The sequence below is a fragment of the Sinohyriopsis cumingii genome, chromosome 1 (assembly GCF_028554795.1).
Source record: "Sinohyriopsis cumingii isolate HCF-2022 chromosome 1, ASM2855479v2, whole genome shotgun sequence".
NCBI classification, from domain to species: domain Eukaryota; kingdom Metazoa; phylum Mollusca; class Bivalvia; order Unionida; family Unionidae; genus Sinohyriopsis; species Sinohyriopsis cumingii.
Genome location: NC_142961.1, coordinates 173,386,912 through 173,409,956, shown reverse-complemented (window position 1 = coordinate 173,409,956; position 23,045 = coordinate 173,386,912). Strand labels below are relative to the sequence as shown.

Sequence of the window (23,045 nt, the reverse complement as noted above, 5' to 3'; positions counted from 1 at the left end):
TTAAGTTGCTGATTTCTGCTGGATGGAAGAAGCTAAACAAGGTTACAAATCTCAGGTTTTCAACTGTTTTATTGCGACAGCACACAGTAAGTTTGTCTGTACATACTGGTTTAGGTCCGGTCTCAATGTTGTAGTTCTGTGTACAATGATGGAGGCTGTGATTATCTCATCAGTTGGTGCTGATGCCTCGGAGATGCACTCATCATCCTCCAGCTTAAAACATTCTGGTCCCATGCCAGAGCTCGAGATGATGTCATCAGATGTTAGCTGGGTAGGTGTTGTCTACAAAAGAAACATGAAGCAAAGTGTAACACTCACTCATGCAGGAAATAAACCATTACCAAAATTAGGTATTAACAAAATCTATAATTAGGAAACCCCATACCTCATGATTTCTTTAACTTTAAAAAATACTGACTTGAGATAATAATTTTTTAATTCATCTGATATATTCCTGTTCAAGCATTTCAATAATTAAATAAATAATAATAATAGTAAATACTTGTCCTTTTGAAACTGGAAAACAAAATTAATGATGAAGGGGTCATTTGACATGTATGTGTAAGGAAGAAAAATCATGACTGTCTCTTTCTCTTTCACCTGCTGGGTCATACCAAGTCCTAGGAAGTTAGTGATTTGAACTAAAATGGTGTCTAGATTTTCTCATATGCCCACAGGTAGAAAAGAATAATAATGCTGCCACTTTTACGCATGGATAAACATGCCAGCAAACATTTAACATTAATAAAAAGAAGAAATGGGCACTAAACACTAAAAAAATTATCTGCATTAAAGTAAAATATAATGAGGATATAACATGTTGTCTTGATGGCAATAATCGTTGCCAGGGAAATTCATCAAACTATGTTTCCAGTTGTCCATTCAAGAATTCTCACATACACTATGTACATTTATTACCAATAAGGGCCATAACTCTGGAAAAATTCTGCAAAGTGTGATGACTGATATCATATTAATGTCTTCCAAGTTTCAGGGAAATTCACCAGAGCTGGGTGACAAGTTACATACACAGGACTATCAAATATACAGTATGTACATTTCATACCAAAAAGGGACATAACTCGAGAACAAAATCATCAGAGCATGACAACAAGTCAATATACACACAATGACACCATGTCAATAATCTCTAAAATTTTTGGCAATTCATGAGACACATGGATACTCATAGCCATCACTATAACATTAATAATTTTCTGGTTGGGTCAAGAAAAAATAGAATTAACTGTTCTTTGGAGCCAGCTCAGATTGTTGCAATCTTATGAACAGAAAATATGGAGGACCAGTCAACACTCTGGATGGGCCCATATAGGGACTGGGGAAACAATGCTAGATGTGCATGCAACCCTTCCCCCCCCCCAAAACACACACACACACACACACACACACACACACACACAATTTTTCAGCGCATGAAAGGCTCTACATGGTATCTGGAGGAGGAAAACCAGAGAAAATCCTGGGAAGAACCATCAGGCAATGGGAAGCTACTGGCAAGCTTTCTCACATACCCACACTGGCAAAGCAGCAACTTGAACCTCCATGGACAGAGGTGAGATTCCAATGCTCTGTAAAGGTGAGTGCGATGGACCACTTGCCCACCTAGGGTCCCTACCTCATACAGAAAATAAGCCATTTTGATGAAATAGGCTTTGAATTATTTCATGAAATGGTTGACATTTTCCTACTGCATAGCCTAGTTCCTGTGTACAAATCTGAATGAAAATGGAGAATGTAAATACAATGTGTGGGCTGAATTACAAAAATTATGGAGAATGTAATTACAAAGTGTGGGCTGAATTACAAAAATTATGGAGAATGTAAATACAATGTGTGGGCTGAATTACAAATTAATGGAGAATGTAAATACAATGTGTGGGCTGAATTACAAATTAATCATAGCAACTACAGAAATAATTAAAACAATAGCACATAAGAATTCAGGCCATAGTTTCAAAGGATAAAGCAATGAAGTTTCATCAAGTTCCAATAGTCATTCATAGTTTTGATGATTCTTTGTTCACACTTTTTTTAAGAATGATGTTTTTAAAATTATCCAGTTCAGTGATGGTTTTAAAGGTATGAAATCTTCCTAATACTGCCGATTCCAATGAAATTCATTGATCCAAATTTTTCATTTCTTGGTTAAAAATTTTGCTTTTCATTTTGTTGTCAATTGTATTAGTAACAATGACACTTTTGAACTTAAACATGCAAAATGACTAAATGACCTTTACACTAGTTTATCTAAATTAATTTTTGCTCTCTATATGTTTTGGGGCCAGAAGTGAAAACACTGTATGTTGATCAGCATAATTCTCTATTTTCTTCATACAAAATACATTGTGTTGGAGAGATGATATACCTATTCTTCAAAGACAAAGAGCTGAAATGATTTAAAATGGTAGGGTTAAGTTCATTTCTTAGATTTAAAAGCAAAATGTTTTTCACACTCCAACTATACATCTTCAAGCATGTGACAACCCCACAGGTGTCTGAGTAAAGGAAGCTAATTATAACCTTGTAGATGCAGTATGTGACAACCCATGTTAAAGTACATGCACTTACTTGGCATTATAAAGGGAGCTAATCTGTGGAATCAGCAATGGGTTCCTGTTTCTGTTCTATAGCTTTGAAACCACTGAGAACACTACCAAGGCAGTTGTGTTGGCCCAGTGGATTAATCACTAGACTCTTGGCCAGAAGGTTGCGGGTTAAAGTCCCATCAGCTGATAAGCATGAATCCTTATTAATATGCATGTATCACTAAACTGAACTCATCTGAGACCTTCATGATGATAGACTGAACATATAAAATTCATCAGTAAAAAGCGTTAATTCAAGTTATGGCTTCTCACTAGAGTAGGACATTTTATCAAATGAAGGCACAGGAAACTCTTTCATAAAAGTTGCATACAACCTTGTTTAGATTAATGAACTACAATATGGGGTATTTCAAATGATAAAAACAGTAAAACTAGCATATCTTCAAAAATGAGCATTCAGTTTATATCAGACCAAATAGAAAACATGGAAAACATAGTTGATAAGTTAAAAATAATACCTATTATAGACCAAATCCATTTGAGAAAGCTAATTTTTAAGTAAGTAAAATGTGTTTCTCTGAGAATACGTACCCATTCACATTAACATTGGGATATAAACATACTACTTCAAGCATCTAGCCCTACTAAAAGATGAAAATTGTCTTTTCCTGTCTATCTCATATAGACAAAGGGCAATAACTCTTACCCATTACCACCCCTTGTCACTGTCAGGTGTTGATAGTTTTTAAGCTGAACAATATACTAACAAGGATGCTTGCATGGTGGGGTTGTTGGGAGGGTTTTTAAATTGTGTGATTGGGTAAATATTCTTGGAGAAACACCATTTACTTTAAAATATGCTTTTTCTTTCAAATGTGTTCCTTAATCACAATAACATTAGGAGAATATGTAATACCCAGTAGGAGGAGGGAATGCTGAGCATCTAACCTCTACCTCAGGTATCGTTCTTGAGAATGATGTTTGAGTGCGCGAACAGGATCTTGCATGGCTGCTACTCTCAACCCGTCTATGGAAGAGAGTGAGTGAATGATGACTCTTTGATTACTGACAGACAGTAACCTATTTTTGGCAACAAAGCCTGGTTGTATCAAGAGGACCACTGAACAATCTGATCTAAACTGAAGATAGTTCAGGTCGATGGAGAAGCTAAAGCTATTAGAAACATGTTTTGTATGACAGTAGCTTTAGAGGAGTAATGGCTGAAGGCTCAGATTTAATTGAACTGAGCCATGTTAAAACCCAAGACAGAATCCATTTTAGAAACAGAGAAGGATTTTGGTTGGTTGAGATCAAAATTGGCTAAATGATCAGATAGATCTTTATCATGCCCGATATTAAGTCCACAATGATGCCAGAATGTGTCCGATATCACATCTACAATGATGCCAGAGTGTGTCCAATATCACATCTACAATGATGCCAGAATGTGTTTAATATCGTGGAGTGTCTAATATCATAGAGTGGTAGTCTTTGATAGTAACTGGGGCCAACTGTTTCTCCTTAAAGAACTAGAGAAAAAAATTAAGTTATTTGTGGGATTGAGACACTCAAAGGGATAATGTTATTGATATGGCACCAGTCCCTGAAAATGTGCCACTTAACCTTGTAAGCCTTCAGGACTCGCAGTACTAATTCACTTCCTATAGTAAACCTATGCAAACATCACAATATTAAAAATTCAATAACTTTAAATTTCTGAGTGCTCATAATCAAACCTATATTTATCAGTATAGATGAAACCTGGATGTCAGCTTCTCTGTAGAGAAAAGGATATGAGCAGTGGTATTTTATGGACCTGCATGTGTTTGAACATGTGCTTTCAATTCTGCACTAAAGAGTCGGGTGCTAATTTCAGTAATGAGTGTTCCCAACTCAAGACTGTTAAAGGACTAAAATTCCATCAAGAAAACAATGTCTCTATTTTTTTAAGTTACAACTAGGATAAGGTCTCAAACAATTCTTATTCCAACAAAATAACTTTCATTATCAGCCAATCCTGGCCACCTAAACACATATATACTCTATTTTATATTCACCCATTTCTAGGCTGGTTCCCATTTTTCCATACCATTAATACTGTGTGTCCTATATTCACCCTTGATTTTCTTTACAGCCCTAGGAATAGTAGTTCAATACATAAGTAAGTGATGTGCATAGTTCTGCTTGTCAAAGATTACATTAGTGAATATTACATTATATTGCAAGTTCATGTTCACCTATCAGACATGTAGCATGATGCCCCACCCAGTCACATTATCCTGACACCAGGCCGACCAGTCCTAATACTAACCTCTTAACACTGAGCACCTAGCGAGGCAACTGCTGGTACCATAAGTCTTTGGTATGGCTTGGCTAGGGTTCAAACCAGCAACCTACTGCATTTGGGGGCAGATGCTCTAACCACTAGGCCACCAGAGTGGTCTTATAATATATAATAAATTATATAATATTGTGTGTGTGTGATTTGGGATTTTAATGTTGCTTCAACAATTTTTCAGTCATCGCTACAATGTCTGCAGTGTGGCAGTTAAAAGTGATATCCAGCATTGGGGCATCATGCCACAGATATTTAGCATCATGTCCCACCCAGTCACATTATCTGGCACCAGGCTGACCAGTCCTAACACTAATCTCTTAATGCTGAGTGCCTAGTGAAGCAGCTGTTAGTACCATTTTTATAAATCTTTGGTATGACTCAGCCAGGACTCATACCCGTGACCTCCCACATCTGAGGTGGATACTCTAACCACTTGGGCCATCAGAATAGTCTATAATATTTTGAGTAATATAAAAATTGTCATTATGTAAATGATCATGTTTCATGTACTTGACAACATGTGGACCCAAAACTAAAATAAGCATCGAAACCATCAAACTCCTCATTGTAGAGTGGTATTCCTCATACAGAACAAGTTGCAGAGATGAGGCGGTATGGTGACATCAAACTCATCATTGCAGAGTGGTATTCCTCATACAGAACAAATTGCAGTGATGAGGTGGTGTGGTGACATCAAACCCATCATTGTAGAGTTGTGGTTGAAGTGGTATTGTGACATCAAACCCATCATTGTAGTCTGGTGGTTGAGGTAGTATGGTGACATCAGACTCATCATTGTAGAGTGGTGGTTAAGGTGGTATGTGGACATCAAACCCATCATTGTAGAGTGGTGGTTGAGGTGGTATGGTGACATCAAACCCATCATTGTAGAGCGGTGGTTGAGGTGGTATGGTGACATCAAACTCATCATTGTAGAGTGGTGGTTAAGTTGGTATGTGGACATCAAACCCATCATTGTAGAGTGGTGGTTGAGGTGATATGGTGACATCAAACCCATCATTGTAGAGTGGTGGTTGAGGTGGTATGGTGACATCAAACCCATCATTGTAGAGTGGTGGTTAAGGTGGTATGTGGACATCAAACCCGTCATTGTAGAGTGGTGGTTGAGGTGGTATGGGGACATCAAAACCCATCATTTTAGAGTGGTGGTTGAGGTGGTATGGAGACATCAAACTCATCACTGAAGAGTGGTGGTTGAGGTGGTATGGTGATATCAAATTTGTCATTATAGAGTGGTGGTTTAGGGGAAGTACCCCTCTTTGTAGAGTGTATTCCTCATAAAATACAAATTGCAGGGTTGAGGTGGTATTGTGCAGCTTGCATAATTAGGACAGATATCCTCAATGTATGCATACCATATATACTTGCATTGATGTTGAACCCATCTGTACACAACACAGACCCTGATCTTCCCTTGCATAATGTGCCATCAAATTATGGTCTATGTTGTTTGTTCTACTGATTACTCCCAACAAACTGCATAGACCCAGATCTGCCATTTTATAATGCACTAGTAGCTCAGGTCATGTTGTTTGTTCTACTGATTACTCCTAACAAACTATACAGACCCAGATCTGCTGGTGAATTATGCAAAGGCAGATCTGGAGCTGTGCAGTATGCAGTGGGACTCTACATATAAGTGAATATGTTTGGTACCAACAAATGGGTGAACTTCAACTAGAGTGCATATCTTGCCAGCATCCACTGAAAGTCAGTACAGAAACTTTGACTAAAAGTCAGTAAAACAACTTTGACTAAAAGTCAGTATGGAAACTTTGACTGAAAGTCAGTACAGAAACTTTGACTGAAAGTCAGTATGTAAATTTTGATTAAAAGTCAGAACTGAAACATTTTGACTGAAAGTAGTATGGAAACTTTTTGACTAAAAGTCAGTACAGAAACTTTTGACTCAAAGTCAGTACAGAAACTTTTTGACTCAAACTCAGTACAGAAAATTATTGACAATCTATCAGCAAAGAACATCTTGAATTTATTGGAGAAGTGCATTATTTATAATAAAGTTTGACCCTAATTTTAATCAATTTCACCTTCATCTTTTACTTTATGTACCATTTTAAAGAAATTTAGCATCTTAACATTTTATCTTTTAGGAATACATGTTTATGTTTATATTTATTTTGAAGGGTTTGTCTTCCTAACATTTTTCTCATTTTACCTTTAAGATGTAAAAAAACAAACATATAATTGTTTCTTTCTCTTTCCCATTTGACACCTGTTCAAATACTTAATGTTACCTGTAAAAAATTAAAATAACTTTAGGCAATAAAATTTGGGAATAAGATGTCAGTTTGCTACTAGTGTACTATTTCTCTCAGTATGATTATTGGTATTTATGCTGTACATCATGACATCTCCTCTACTAGTGTACTATTTCTCTCAGTATGATTATTGGTATTTATGCTGTACATCAGGATATCTCTCTACTAGTGTACTATTTCTCTCAGTATGATTATTGGTATTTATGCTGTACATCAGGACATCTCTCTACTAGTGTACTACTTCTCTCAGTATGATTATTGGTATTTATGCTGTACATCATGACATCTCTCTACTAGTGTACTATTTCTCTCAGTATGATTATTGGTATTTATGCTGTACATTATGACATCTCTCTACTAGTGTACTATTTCTCTCAGTATGATTGTTGGTATTTATACTGTACATCAGGACATCTCTCTACTAGTGTACTATTTCTCTCAGTATGATTATTGGTATTTATGCTGTACATCATGACATCTCTCTACTAGTGTACTATTTCTCTCAGTATGATTATTGGTATTTATGCTGTACATCAGGACATCTCTCTGTCCCCCTGAAACACTTTAACAGTTCCTTTGATACATCATGCACCTCCAATTTATTTCCGGAATAGGAGAGATGAATTTAATTAAATATTTGGGGCTTTTAAACAAGAACTGGCCCAATGAGCATTGGCATGTCAAACTGTACATTACTCACATTTCAATAAAAATACTATTAAATAGATGAAAAGGTTGCCAAATGAAACTGAAGGTTCATTCACTGAAGTGTGTGTCCTATAAATCGATGTAGAATGCTTGAAAACTGTTATATTTAAGAAATTTATCATGAAGAGTAGCGTTATTTATCCTTCTGTTTACATCTGGTGTAACTTGTATCTTTCTGTTTACATCTGGTGTAACTTGTATCTTTCTGTTCACATCTGGTGTAATTTGTATCCTGTTTACATGGTGTAACTTGCATCTTTCTGTTCACATTTGGTGAAATTTGTATCATGTTTACATCTGTTGTATCTTTCTGATTACATCTGGTGTAACTTGTATTCTTCTGTTTACATCTGGTGTAACTTGTATCCTTCTGTTTACATCTGGTGTAACTTGTATCCCTTTGTTTACATCTGATGTAACTTGTATCCCTTAACTCATTAAGGCCAAGGCTTAGCTGCATCACAAGGTAGTACCCTTCCTCCAGGGTCTGTGACATTATATGTAAATTAAAAAATGCATGGCATAAAATGCAATTTTGAGACCCAGTTTTCTTTACTAAACAAATCAGCAATTGCAGGACTGGTGATTTTATATTTCCTCTTGTTAGATCTAGACTTCCTCTTTAAGATCTTAAGCAGACCTGACCAAACTTCACATGAACAGACAAATCTTTTGATAAAAATTGGATAACTTTGGGATTTGGGATAAAAGTGGACAAGCTTGCAAAATCATGGATCCAATATGCAAAAAAAACCCAAAGAGAAACTGAAATTGACTCAGCAATGGCCACAAAATGGACAATGTATTACTGAATTTACTAGAGCTGAAAAAAGATTATAATATAATATGACTTTTGCATTGAGAATGTTGTAAATTTTAGAACAGAAATTAGAAATCTCATTTAAAGACCATAAAACAAATTAACTATAATACAATGTTGTAGCAAATTAAATTTTTAAAACAACCAACTTTGTGTTGACACAGTAGAACCTCCCATAATGTTTACTTCACTTGAGCAAAAACTTCCCTTTATGGCCACTTCCCTTGAACAAGAGCAACCACCCAACATGGCCACTTCCCTTGAACAAGAACAAACCTCCCAAAATGGCCTCTTCCCTTGAACAAGAACAACCTTCCATAACGGCCACTTACCATGAACAAGAACAACCTCCATTCTATCTGTGGCTACTTCTGAGAGGCTGCACTGTATTTATATAATGACGGTTGTCAGTATAAACAAGACTCCAGTTTGGATGAGGGTGTTCTGGTGGTGTAGTGGTGGGGGGGGTCATGCTTGCCAATTACAACATAAAAGTTTGTCAGACACAAGCAAGACAATATTTTACAGCATGATACTACATTTCTAACACAATAACAACAAAATTATACAACTAGAGACTTGAATGTTTTACTAATATATGGCAAGTAATATGAACTTTCTCAAATATTTATTCCTCTGTCCATCCCCTACTTCACAAAATTTTGGCAAATTTTGATCTATGAAAAGTTCTTTATATAGCCACCAGCAATTTAGTCACTAAGGAAGTGAAATTGTGTGAGCTTGCAAATGTTCTAGCCACAGTTGGTAAATCCCATGCAAGTATGTCTAGTGATGTAACTTTAAGGATTGAAAAATCCTTTACTATGTTAATATCAGAAATGTAGGAATGTTAGTGGTTGCCTATAATTACTATAAAATATGTTAGTAGCTAGACAATACTAGTGTGAGATACCATAGTTAGTATCTAGACATTATACTAGTGTGAGATACCATAGTATGCATTATTAGTATAATCCAGGCAGATGCTATTCGATTTAAAATCATGCCAGTCAGACTTACACTGGAATGTTTTAGCTGTTCATGTTGGATTTTGTAGTCTTCTTTCCAACCTTTTCCTCTATCTTTAGGAAATTTTGAATTTTTGGAAGTATCCCTGAGATCAATGGCAAGTGGAGAGTTTTGGAATGTACCAAGTTGAATCTTCCTGCTTCCTGGAATGTTTTCTTTTTTAATGTCATAATATTCTTGAACTTGTTTTAATTTGGTCCATTCTTCTGGAGAGAGTCTGGAATGTCTTGATCCTTTTGTAGACTGGTCCCTTGGTTTACTTGTCATATAATTTTCCATGTCATGATAACCAGTCTCCATAAATCCACTCCCATCCAATGGATACCCAGAATGCTCTGGGACTGTGTCCCCATTATCTATCTCACTTTGATCAACATTAGATTCTACAACAACATCCAGTGAACCTTCAAGTATATAATTTCTATGGGAAGTTGTTGACCCTACTGTACTCTCAAACATATCATGGGTCCTGTCAAATTTTGTATTTGCATTATTTTGCACAAAGTGTCTTTTCAGATTCTTATCAGAACTCTTTCTACCTGCTATCTTTTTTATGGAATTATCACCTTGCAATTTCACAGACTTTCTCCTTCCAAAAGCATTGTTACTATATGAAGCTCTTGTGGGAACTTGTGAGAAAAATTTTCTGGTGCTGGATTCTTCTTTTCTGTTGGATCTTTTATCAAGATGATGCTAGAAATGAATCATATTTTCAAGAGACATAAAAAAGAATATTTCTTTGAATGAACTTGAACAAGATGCCTCTGTATATAGAAATGAAAAAAATTTGAAACCTTTCAATAAGAAGACATCTTTGCTAGAAAAGACTTGTGTGACTCAAAACCAAATATCGTAAGAGGTGAACAAATATTAAGATAAAAAAGTTCATCTTCAGGAGGATATATGAGCTTTTTGGCAATCTTTCTACCTTCTATTTACCTTTCCAAATTCATGCCTAATCATAATGGCTATCATCTGATGTTTACCTTTCCAAATTCACACCTAATCATAATGACTATTATCTGAAGTTTACCTTTCCAAATTCATACCTAATCTTAATGACTATCATCTGATGTTTACCTTTCCAAATTCATACCTAATCTTAATGACTATCATCTGATGTTTACCTTTCCAAATTCACACCTAATCATAATGACTATTATCTGATGTTTACCTTTCCAAATTCATACCTAATCTTAATGACTATCATCTGATGTTTACCTTTCCAAATTCATACCTAATCTTAATGACTATCATCTGATGTTTACCTTTCCAAATTCATACCTAATCATAATGACTATCATCTGATGTTTACCTTTCCAAATTCACACCTAATCTTAATGACTATCATCTGATGTTTATAACAAGAGTCCCTTGAAGGGACTGATGCTCTGCTGGCTGGTAAGAATTTCCAGGAATTCTGGGTAAGTACATTTCTTCTATCATTATTCATTTTTTAATTGCTAAGTACTGCAATCATCTCTGATATTCCTGAGAAACTCCAACATCAAATTTAGAAAAGAAGATTTTTCTTACATGTTTGACATCACATGTTCACAAGATACCTGTAAGTTTAAAATTCTTTGTCACAGCCTTTGACCCTGAATCTAAAATCAGGACAAATTATCTCTGAACTTGTCTTGGCCAATGACAAGATATACCCACATGCTAAGTTAAGTTAAATCTATATTTAAATACTCTTAAGGGAGAAAAAAAAGTTAATCAAGTGGCATCATTCAAAGTATTATTCAGATATATCCACAAACCAGATTTTATAAAAATCTATTCATGCTTGTCACTTATCCTGTTCACAAGCCAGTAAAAAACCAGTCAAGATCTTGGGTGTTAAACAAATGTCAGTGTACTGAGTATCGTTGAAATGCAACTAAATACAGCCTGGTCATCAAACTTCACTAATGTATGTGTCAATCACTCTTTCTATAAGCTATTCTAGAACAAAAATGCAAGCAATGACCTTTGACCTGACACTAATGTCCTTCAGGTCTGGTTTTCAAAGCTTCTTCACAAAAGTGCAGATATGTTGGTGGTCAGATCTGCACCATTTTCATTCAGAACCAATGAAATATTATGACAATTGTTTGAATGAAAGCACAAGCTCAATGCCACCATTCATGTAAGGAGAGTAGTTATAACAAGACTTCAAAGATGGCCACTATGGCACCACGATGGAGGTCAGATGGGTGCCATTTTCATTCAGAACCAGTTACATATTTGCAAACACATTTTTGTGATGAGATGAAGCCATTTTAGTGAAAACCCCATGCCACCCAGTCCAGAGATGAAGCCATTTTTAAGGCTGGATCAGCATCAACTACATATTACAAAAAATAAGTGTTTTCTTTTTGTTAAATATAATGCTGGCCAACCATCCATGAGAAGTAGCTGTCATGAGATTTTTTATTTGTCATCGTTTTTTCAATTAGGACCAACTAAACATGGTATTTTAGTGTAAAGCCAATGTTGATACAATCATCCCTTCAAGAGGAGTTGTTGCTTATTATAGGCTTTAATGCCATTTTTCAGCACAAGATAGGCTATACATGGTGGCCAGTATAAATGGTGGAGGAAGAACTTGGGCAAACCCTGGAAAGAACCACCAATGAGCAAGCTTTCTCACATACCAACATTGGCCTGAGACTCAAACCCATGCAGTTAGAGGTGAGATGGCAGTGATCCATAACGGTGAACACTTTAGACCACTTGGCCACTCGAGGCCCTCTTCAAGAGGAGTAAATGATAACAAAATGTTCAAGATGACAAACATGGCCAGTATGTTGGAGGTCTAATCACAGACATTTTTATTTTTCACCGACTTGATATCATAAGAAGTTATTTAGTAAAAATCCTATGTTTATATGACCATCTGTATGAGAGAAGCAACTATAAAAAGATTGTTAAGAAGGCTATCTTGACAGTCATATTGTTGGACTGGCCAACAACATTCCATTATCAGTCTTCCAGTGATAACCCATGTTTATATAAATATAGGTGGAGTAGCAACAAGATTTTTTATGTGGTTTTCTGTTCATAAGTGGAACCATTTTCATTTAGAACCAGCTAGACATCATAAATAGATTTTTTAACGAAAACCTCATTGTGATCATCCATTCAAACCATGCTGGATGTCCAATGGGCACCAATTTTGATAAAGACAATATAGACCTAGGGATGTGTGTATGTAAAGGACACTGTAGACCTAGGTGTGTGTGTGTGTGTGTGTGTGTAAAGGACAATGTAGACCTAGGGATGTTTGTGTGTGTAAAGGACAATGTAGACCTAGGGATATGTGTATGTAAAGGATGATGTAGACCTAGGGATGTGTGTGTGCATAAAGGACATTGTAGACCTAGGGATTGTGTGTGTGTGTAAAGGACAATGCAGACCTAGGGATGTGTGTGTGTAAGGACAATGTAGACCTAGGGATGCATATGTGTAAAGGACAATGTAGACCTAGGGATGTGTCTGTGTGTGCTGAGGACAATGTAGACCTAGGGATATATGTGTGTGTGTGTGTGTGTGTGATAAGGACAATGTAGACCTAGGGATGTGTGTGTGTGATAAGGACAATGTAGACCTAGGGATGTGTCTGTGTTGAGCTCAATGTAGACCTTGGTATGCATGTGTGTAAAGGACAATGTAAACCTTGGGATGCGTGTGTGTAAAACACAATGAAGACCATGGGATGTGTCTGTGTAAAAGACAATGTAGACCCAGGGGGATGAGTGTTTGTAGAGGACAATGTAGACTTAGGGATGTGTGTGTACAGGACAATGTAGATCTAGGGATGTGTGTGTGTGTGTGTGTGTGTGTGTGTATAAAGGACAATGTAGATCTAGGAATGCATGTGTATGAAGGACAATGTAGACCTAGGGATGCGTGTGTGTGTGTGTGTGTGTGTGTCTGTAAAAGACAATGTAGAACTAGGGATGCACATATGCAAAGGACAATGTATACCTAGGGATGTGTATGTGTGTAAAGGACCATACAGAACTTGGAATGTGTGTGTGAAGAACAATGTAGACGTTGGGATGTGTGTGTGTGTGTAAAGGACAATGTAGACATAGGGATGTGTGTGTGTGTGTGTGTGTGTGTGTGTGTGTGTGTGTGTGTGTGTGTGTGTGTGTGTAAAGGACAATGTCGACCTAGGGATGTGTGTGTGTAAAGGACCATATAGACCTTGGGATGTATGTGTGTACAGTTTTTAAGTCCATCCTCACGGGTGTTTCAGATGAGTAGAGATAACAAACTTGTGCTAACACACAGACAATGAACAATGGACAACAGGCCATCACATAAGCTGTAACCTATAGAGTCCCAAAATAGTCCAGTGTTCTTAAAAATGGTAGGATCTGAATATGCCAAACTTCAACAACAACGGATGAAATAACCATATATATTCACATACAACATAGACTCAGATCTGAAGCTGCATAATGTACTGGCAGATCAGGATCTCTGTTGCTTGTTCTACTGATTATTCCTAACAAACTCCAAAAAACCCAGATCTGAGGGTGTATTATGCAATGGCAGATTTGGTTCTATGCAGTTGGATCTGACTTATAGTCCCATACAGTTTGCCCGATTTTAAACTATGCAAACAACATCAAGTGGGTACAGATCTGCTAGTGGATTTAATTAGCCCTAGTCATTTTTAAAGATGTGTGATGTGGTTATTAAATATGTAGTGTTTTCCAACTGACTTCGTAATTTATCTTTTATCTTTTATGACCCAGTACTTTTAAATTTGTGGTAAAATTAATCAATCAACTTGATTTTACACAAAGCTAAGCAAGTAATTAACTGTTATTGCTTGATTTAACCCCACGTAGACCAACACCAATCATCTGGTTTATGAAATTTTGTGAGGAACAACATCAGAGATCATATTTAGCCACACATTTACAATCAAAATATCAGTTTTAGACAGAAAGTGTTGTATTTTGATTACACAGATTGGAAAGTCCTCAAAATAAATCAGCATGAAACTTCTTCCATTACAAAAGATAGGTCATTATTACGCAGGCTGTACAGTACTCAGCTTAAGAAATTGGTATGGAAGTGCTTCAGATTCAATGGACAGATTATTTCACTGGCTGCACAAAACTCAAATAATGAAATCAATTTGAAAGTGCTCATTTTATATGGACAGATCATTATTTGACAGGTTGCACAGTATTCAAATGATGATATCAATTTGAAAGTGCTCAGTTTACATGGACAGATCATCATTTGACAGGTTGCACAGTACTTAAATGATAATATCAATGTGAAAGTGCACAGTAATCAACTGAAAAATCGGTGTGAATGTTTAAAGTGCTTCAGTTTATATATTTTATCTTATATATATATATATATATATATATATATATATATATATATATATATATATATATGTGTGTATGTGTATGTGTATGTATATATATATATATATATATATGTGTATGTGTATATGTATATGTGTATATATATATATATATATATATATATATATTTAATTTTTACACAGGCTACATTTACTATCAAACCACCTGTATAATGGTTGACTTGTGAGCTTGTAAACTGTATGTTTGGTTCAGTTTCAGGTCAAGTTTTATTTCACCAGTATTGATGATGTCAGTTTACAAATTAGCTAATTTGCATATGCTGACAGGACTAAGACTCAATGCATGGGTTGCATGTACATGAATTGTAATATTACTTGTTTATCATAAAACTGAAGTGATGTCACTGTCCTTTGCATCAATTAAAAACAAATCCATCAAAGAAACACAAGAATACAATGAAAAAGACGATATAATAAAAATAATTTCATGGAAACTATGTTGTGTCCTTCCCACCCTATTATTGCAATATCCTTTACACCAATATCGATGTAAATGTATCATTCTTTTCTGCTATGCATGTAGTTTCCACTGCCCTGATATACATGTAGTTTCTACAGCAATGCTATACATGTAGTTCCTACAGCATTGCTATACATGTAGTTTCTACAGCATTGCTATACATGTAGTTTCTATGGCACTGCTATATTATAATTTTATTGATTAAATGTAGTTTGAGTAAGACACAGTGCATCCTTCTCTGGCCCCTTGCTGGGCCCCTCTTTGTCTACTATGGTTTCTCTGCCCAGATATGATGCAATTGCAGCCAATATATGTTAATAAGCTAGTAACTAAATTTAGATACATTGTCATGTTGAACCAATCAGATGACTGAGTTGGAGCATGTGATCAAACATTGTGTCAGTTAGGGCGTCAGTCATATAGCAACTGGGACACCTGTAGAGATGCATTTCTTTAAGTGTAGATGCTGCATTTAAATCTTTAACATTATTTGCAGAAAGAACCACCCATCTCCCCTCCTTCCACCATGTTGTTTATTTGGGACATTTCTTGCATAGTGTACCATTCCAGCTTTGTTCTGGGGGGCCTTTGTCAAATCGGCAAATGTTTATTATCATGGCAATCCTCAGGATCAGACTTATCAAGTTTCAGTTATCAGTGTCCCTATATACCTTTTATGAGCCCCTTGTGGCTCCACATACTGTACATGTAGTTTCCACAGCCCTGATATACATGTAGTTTCTACAGCACTGCTATACATGTAGTTTCTACAGCACTGCTGTACATGTAGTTTCCACAGCGCTTCTATACATGTAGTTTCTACAGCACTGCTGTACATGTAGTTTCCACAACACTTCTATACATGTAGTTTCTACAGCACTGCTGTACATGTAGTTTCCACAGCCCTGATATACATGTAGTTTCCACAGCCCTGATATACATGTAGTTTCTACAGCACTTCTATACATGTAGTTTCTACAGCATTTCTATACATGTAATTTCTACAGCACTGCTATACATGTAGTTTTCACAGCACTGCTATACATGTAGTTTCAACAGCACTTCTATACATGTAGTTTCTACAGCATTGCTATACATGCAGTTTCTTCAGTACTGTTATACATATAGTTTCTACAGCACTGCTATACATGTAGTTTCCACAACACTGCTATACATGTAGTTTCTACAGCACTGCTATACATCCAGTTTCTTCATCATTATTATAAATGTAGTTTGTACAGCATTGCTATATACGTAGTTTCCAGAGCATTGCTATACATGTAGTTTGTACAGCATTGCTATATACGTAGTTTCCAGAGCATTGCTATACATGTAGTTTGTACAGCATTGCTATATATGTAGTTTCTACAGCACAGAACAAAGAGATTCCTACAGATTTATTTACTTTTAGGCTTGTTGTATTTCTTCTTCTCTCCCTTGTCGTGTACATCAATTCTGTTTATATAATATTAGGGACCATCCATTTAGTACATATGCAACAATGTGGCAAAGCTTGACCCCTCCCTGTACACATGCATATTGTTTTACACATGCACCACCTGCATACATATGCTTTACACCACCCTTGAATTCTATAGAACGGCCTATATTTAATCCATACAGAAATGATCAAGGATTAATAATATTAACGTATTTAATAAAACAGATAGTCCACCAATGTTGAATGTCTGGCTGCATCAAACAAATAAGCTGCGTAACTTTTAAAAGCTTGTCTAGTGTCCTCTAAAATTCAAATGCTGACTGAACCCAGTCAAACAGGTTACGTATTAGACAAATTATTATTGAGGTTTCAACCCACCCTATTTCCTATGCATATGTACATTATCAGTAGACTCTCCCCCATATGCAAGCGTAGGCATTTGGGTTAAGCCCACCTCCCCCCTCCATGTGTACTAAATGGACGGCCCCTTATCAAATGAATTACTATGCATAATAGCTCATTTTTTAAAAAACAATTTTGTAATTAAATGCCTTTTGTATTTGTCACACTTATAAGTAAATGCCTTTTTTGGAATGTACATTTTGATTACATAAACTTTGATGAAACTGCTCCAGCAATATGTAACTTTGATGAAAATAATCCAACAATACCAGAAGACACTTAGGCTATTTTCTTTATTGTACAAAGCACTGGTTCTTTCTTCTCTCAACGTTTTTTATGTCAAAAGCATACTGTGCACATCCAAGACATGGATTAACCAGATGCTTGGCCTTAATAATGTATTTTGACATTTAGTTTATTCACATTTAGCTCAGTAACAATGAATCATACTGCAAGTGTGCTAATTGGAATCCATGTGAAAGCAATTACTTCATGCAATGTGGATAAAATTCATTAACAATAGATGAAGAATAGATTTGCTGGAAAAGATTACAGTTTAATTTGTTAAACAGAGACGTATATTCTGGCTAAATCAGGAAATATTTTGTGTAGTTGTAACATTTCCCCAATGACTGCTGTGATGTAACTTGTCATTACTGATTCACTGTTGTGATGTAACTTGTCATTACTGATTCACTGCTGTGATGTAACTTGTCATTACTGATTCACTGTTGTGATGTAATTTGTCATTACTGATTCACTGTTGTGATGTAACTTGTCATTACTGATTCGCTTTTGTGATGTAACTTGTCATTACTGATTCCCTGTTGTGATGTAACTTTCATTACTGATTCACTTTTGTGATGTAACTTGTCATTACTGATTCACTGTTGTGATGTAACTTGTCATTACTGATTCACTGTTGCTAAATGGAAATTTTTATAAAATCTGTACCGACAGATGTAACTTGCACACATTGTTATGCTGCTTATGTCACATAGCTTACAATGGATAATTTTATTTTAGTTTGCATCATAGACATTTATCATTCCAATCCTTGGATGGAAAGTAATTTTTATGTCTAATTGAACCCCACCCCAACCCACCCCATACTAACCTTGATTCCTTGAGTGGACTGCATTGCTTCTGGGTCATTCTCCATCTTGGATTTACTAGAAACACAAAAATAAAAAGCATATAAATGATATGGAATACATAATAATTAGGAGAATGATTCCAAAATATCTGACACTACACTGTGTGCATAACTGAAGGATATTTTCTTTTGTCATTGTTTCAATAAACTCAATGATATATTGTAAAGGAGTCTCCAAATGTTATACAGTATTCCCCAACTATAAGGCACCTTCATATAAGGTGAGTATGGTCATGGATCCCTCTTCATCTATTAATAGTAACATCATGTATAAAATACCTCAATATAAGGCAACTATAAGGTGATTGTATGGCTCCCATGAGCAGTTTTATAGTGAGGGAGTAATGTAGATATCTAATATATTTATTTATAAGTCAAGATCAACAGTAAGCCACATAGACCTTGATCTGCCATCACATAATGCACCAGTAGATCAGGGTCGATGCTGTTTGTTCCACTTATTACATCTGTGAAGGCAGAACTGGGTCCATGTAGTTTACAGTAGGACTGGACATAAAAGCAAGTGTATAGAGTATCAAAATATTTCACATCTTAAAAATCAAAACAAAGAGAGGGCTAAATAAGAGTAAACTGACGGCTGTAGATTTTCAGGATATTTAATTACTTATTAATGTCCTCACATGCTATGGCTCCAGCACTAAAGCCGACTTCACTTCAAAACAAACTCACATTGTATGAAAAATCTGAATCTCTTAAAAGGTAACATTTTCTCTTTTGTTAGAAGATTTGTACAAATTCATATTTATAATAAAAGAATTGGAAATTATGGAATACAGTAACTGGCATGTTTTCCATTCATGCAAGAATCAGTAGATATCTGGCCCAAGTTCCTCATTTTAAAGCATTATCCATCAGAAGCAACCAGTGTTGTATTTAAATTATATGAAAAATTTGATTACTAACTTGAATTTTAATAAAAGTGCTGGTATGTACAAAATTCAGACAGGAAAAAGTGTGAATATACAGATCTTGGATTGGAGTGGTAGTGGTATCTTACTGCTTAAACAAGAATCTACACATCTTGGATTGGAGTGGTAGTGGTATCTTACTGCTTAAACAAGAATATACACATCTTGGATTGGAGTGGTAATGGTATCTTACTGCTTAAACAAGAATATACACATCTTGGATTGGAGTGGTAATGGTATCTTACTGCTTAAAGAAGAATATACACATCTTGGATTGGAGTGGTAATGGTATCTTACTGCTTAAACAAGAATATACACATCTTGGATTGGAGTGGTAATGGTATCTTACTGCTTAAACAAGAATATACACATCTTGGATTGGAGTGGTAGTGGTATCTTACTGCTTAAACAAGAATATACACATCTTGGATTGGAGTGGTAATGGTATCTTACTGCTTAAACAAGAATATACACATCTTGGATTGGAGTGGTAATGGTATCTTACTGCTTAAAGAAGAATATACACATCTTGGATTGGAGTGGTAATGGTATCTTACTGCTTAAACAAGAATATACACATCTTGGATTGGAGTGGTAATGGTATCTTACTGCTTAAACAAGAATATACACATCTTGGATTGGAGTGGTAGTGGTATCTTACTGCTTAAACAAGAATATACACATCTTGGATTGGAGTGGTAATGGTATCTTACTGCTTAAACAAGAATATACACATCTTGGATTGGAGTGGTAGTGGTATCTTACTGCTTAAACAAGAATATACACATCTTGGATTGGAGTGGTAATGGTATCTTACTGCTTAAACAAGAATATACACATCTTGGATTGGAGTGGTAATGGTATCTTACTGCTTAAACAAGAATATACACATCTTGGATTGGAGTGGTAATGGTATCTTACTGCTTAAACAAGAACTTGAAGTCACTCACCTGGATAACACATGCAGAACAGCCAAATAAACACAAGAGCAGTTGGATAAAAAATCAGGGAAGTAGAATGCTTTCTTTATAAATTTCTGTAATGCTGTTGATTTTAAAAGCTACAATTTTTTGTGTCAGTATGGAAAGGCCAGGCTGCCTTAGCTAGAATGCTTTGTGTCAATACTGAAAGGCCAGGCTGCCCTAGCAAGAGTGCTTTGTGTCAATACTGAAAGGGGAGGCTGCCCTAGCTAGAATTCTTTGTGTCAATGCTGTAAGGCCATGATGCCCTAGTCAGAATGTTTTGTGTCAATACTAAAATGCCAAGGTGCCCTAGCTAGAGTGTTTTGTGTCAATCCTGAAAGGCAAGGCTGCCCTAGCTGAAATGCTTTGTGTCAATACTGAAAGGGGAGGCTGCCCTAGCTAGAATTCTTCGTGTCAATGCTGTAAGGCCATGATGCCCTAGTTAGAATATTTTGTGTCAATACTGAAATGCCAAGGTGCCCTAGCTAGAGTGTTTTGTGTCAATCCTGAAAGGCAAGGCTGCCCTAGCTGGAATGCTTTGTGTCAATACTGAAATGCCAAGGTGCCCTAGCTAGAATTCTTTATGTCAATGCTGAAAGCCCAGGTTACCCTAGCTAGAATTCATTGTGTCAGTACTGAAATGCCAAGGTGCCCTAGCTAGAGTGCTGTGATAGCTTTACCTACCAAATCAAACATCATTGAACTGTTCTAAATAACCTCTGCAAATTATTTCATCTTCAGTGCTGTGATAGCTTGTAAATCCTGTGAGTATGGTGTGTTTACTTGCCTTATTGAGTATGGTGTGTTTACTTGCCTTATTGAGTATGGTGTGTTTACTTGTCTTACTGAGTATGGTGTGTTTACTTGCCTTACAGAGTATGGTGTGTTTACTTGCCTTACTGAGTATGGTGTGTTTACTTGTCTTACTGGGGGCCCCGAGTGGCCGAATGGTCTAAAGCGCTCTTCGTCACGGATCACTGCCATCTCACCTCTGTCTGCGGCGGTTCGAGTCTAAGATTCAGCCAATGTGGGCATGTGAGAAAGCCTGCCAGTAGCTTCTCGTGGGTCGGTGGTTCTTTCCGGGGTTTTCCGGGTTCTTCCTCCACCATTAATACTGGCCACCATGTATAGCCTATCGTGCTGAAAAATGGCGTTAAACCCCACAACAACAACAACAACTTGTCTTACTCAGTATGGTGTGCTTACTTGCCTTACTGAGTATAGTGTGTTTACTTGTCTTATTGAGCATGGTGTGTTTACTTGCCTTACTGAGTATGGTGTGTTTACTTGTCTTACTATGTTGTGCTTACTTGCCTTACTGAGTATGGTGTGTTTACTTGTCTTATTGAGCATGGTGTGTTTACTTGCCTTACTGAGTATGGTGTGTTTACTTGCCTTATTGAGCATGGTGTGTTTACTTGTCTTACTGAGTATGGTGTGTTTACTTGTCTTATTGAGTATGGTGTGTTTACTTGCCTTACTGAGCATGGTGTGTTTACTTGTCTTACTGAGCATGGTGTGTTTACTTGCCTTACTGAGCATGGTGTGTTTACTTGTCTTACTGAGTATGGTGTGCTTACTTGCCTTACTGAGAATGGTGTGTTTACTTGTCTTTTTGAGCATGGTGTGTTTACTTGCCTTATTGAGCATGGTGTGTTTACTTGCCTTACTGAGTATGGTGTGTTTACTTGTCTTACTGAGTATGTTGTGCTTACTTGCCTTACTGAGCATGGTGTGTTTACATGTCTTATTGAGCATGGTGTGTTTACTTGTCTTACTGAGTATGGTGTGTTTACTTGTCTTATTGAGTACGGTGTGTTTACTTGCCTTACTGAGTATGGTGTGTTTACTTGTCTTACTGAGTATGGTGTGCTTACTTGCCTTACTGAATATGGTGTGTTTACTTGTCTTATTGAGTATGGTGTGTTTGCTTGCCTTATTGAGTATGGTGTGTTTGCTTGCCTTGTTGAGTATGGTGTGTTTACTTGCCTTACTGAGTATGGTGTGTTTACTTTTCTTACTGTGTATGGTTTACTTACTTGTCTTATTGAGTATTTGTGTTTACTTGTCTTATTGGGTATGGTGTGTTTACTTGTCTTATTGGGTATGGTGTTTTTACTTGTCTTATTGGGTGTATGTAAAGGATATATACAGTGATTTCTGTGTTAGAAGGCCGCAAGGAAGAATATTTATTTTGCAATTAAATATATGAGTTACCTTTCTTGAATTGAGTTGTTCATTATTACTATTATTATCATTATTATTATTATTATTATTATTATTATTATTATTATTATTATTATTAATTATTATTATTATTATTATTATTATTACACTGCATGATCAAGATCTATAATAGGTGCATTTTGCCATGTAACACTCACTTGTGGGGAAGAAGAGTAACATCCCCCTCCTTGGTGACCTGAGGATCCCCATTAGCCAACAGGTCAAATACATGATGACTGTTGAATACAAAACCTGGAGATAAACAAAATATGGTTGGTACTCATCATAATATAATATATAAAC

General features: G+C 36.1%; 1 protein-coding gene across 1 annotated transcript in view; it reads right to left on the bottom strand.

The window, feature by feature from the left end:
* Positions 1-23,045, bottom strand: part of LOC149808398 (neurexin-1-like) — a 335,258-nt gene that overhangs the window by 17,723 nt on the left and 294,490 nt on the right. Inside the window, exons 16-19 of the mRNA XM_089976649.1 lie at positions 22,901-22,994; positions 18,587-18,641; positions 9,754-10,455; positions 107-282 (exon numbers count right to left, since the gene is read on the bottom strand). Coding sequence (XP_089832775.1) covers positions 107-282; positions 9,754-10,455; positions 18,587-18,641; positions 22,901-22,994 — 1,027 coding nt within the window. The remainder of the gene's footprint in view (positions 1-106; positions 283-9,753; positions 10,456-18,586; positions 18,642-22,900; positions 22,995-23,045) is intronic.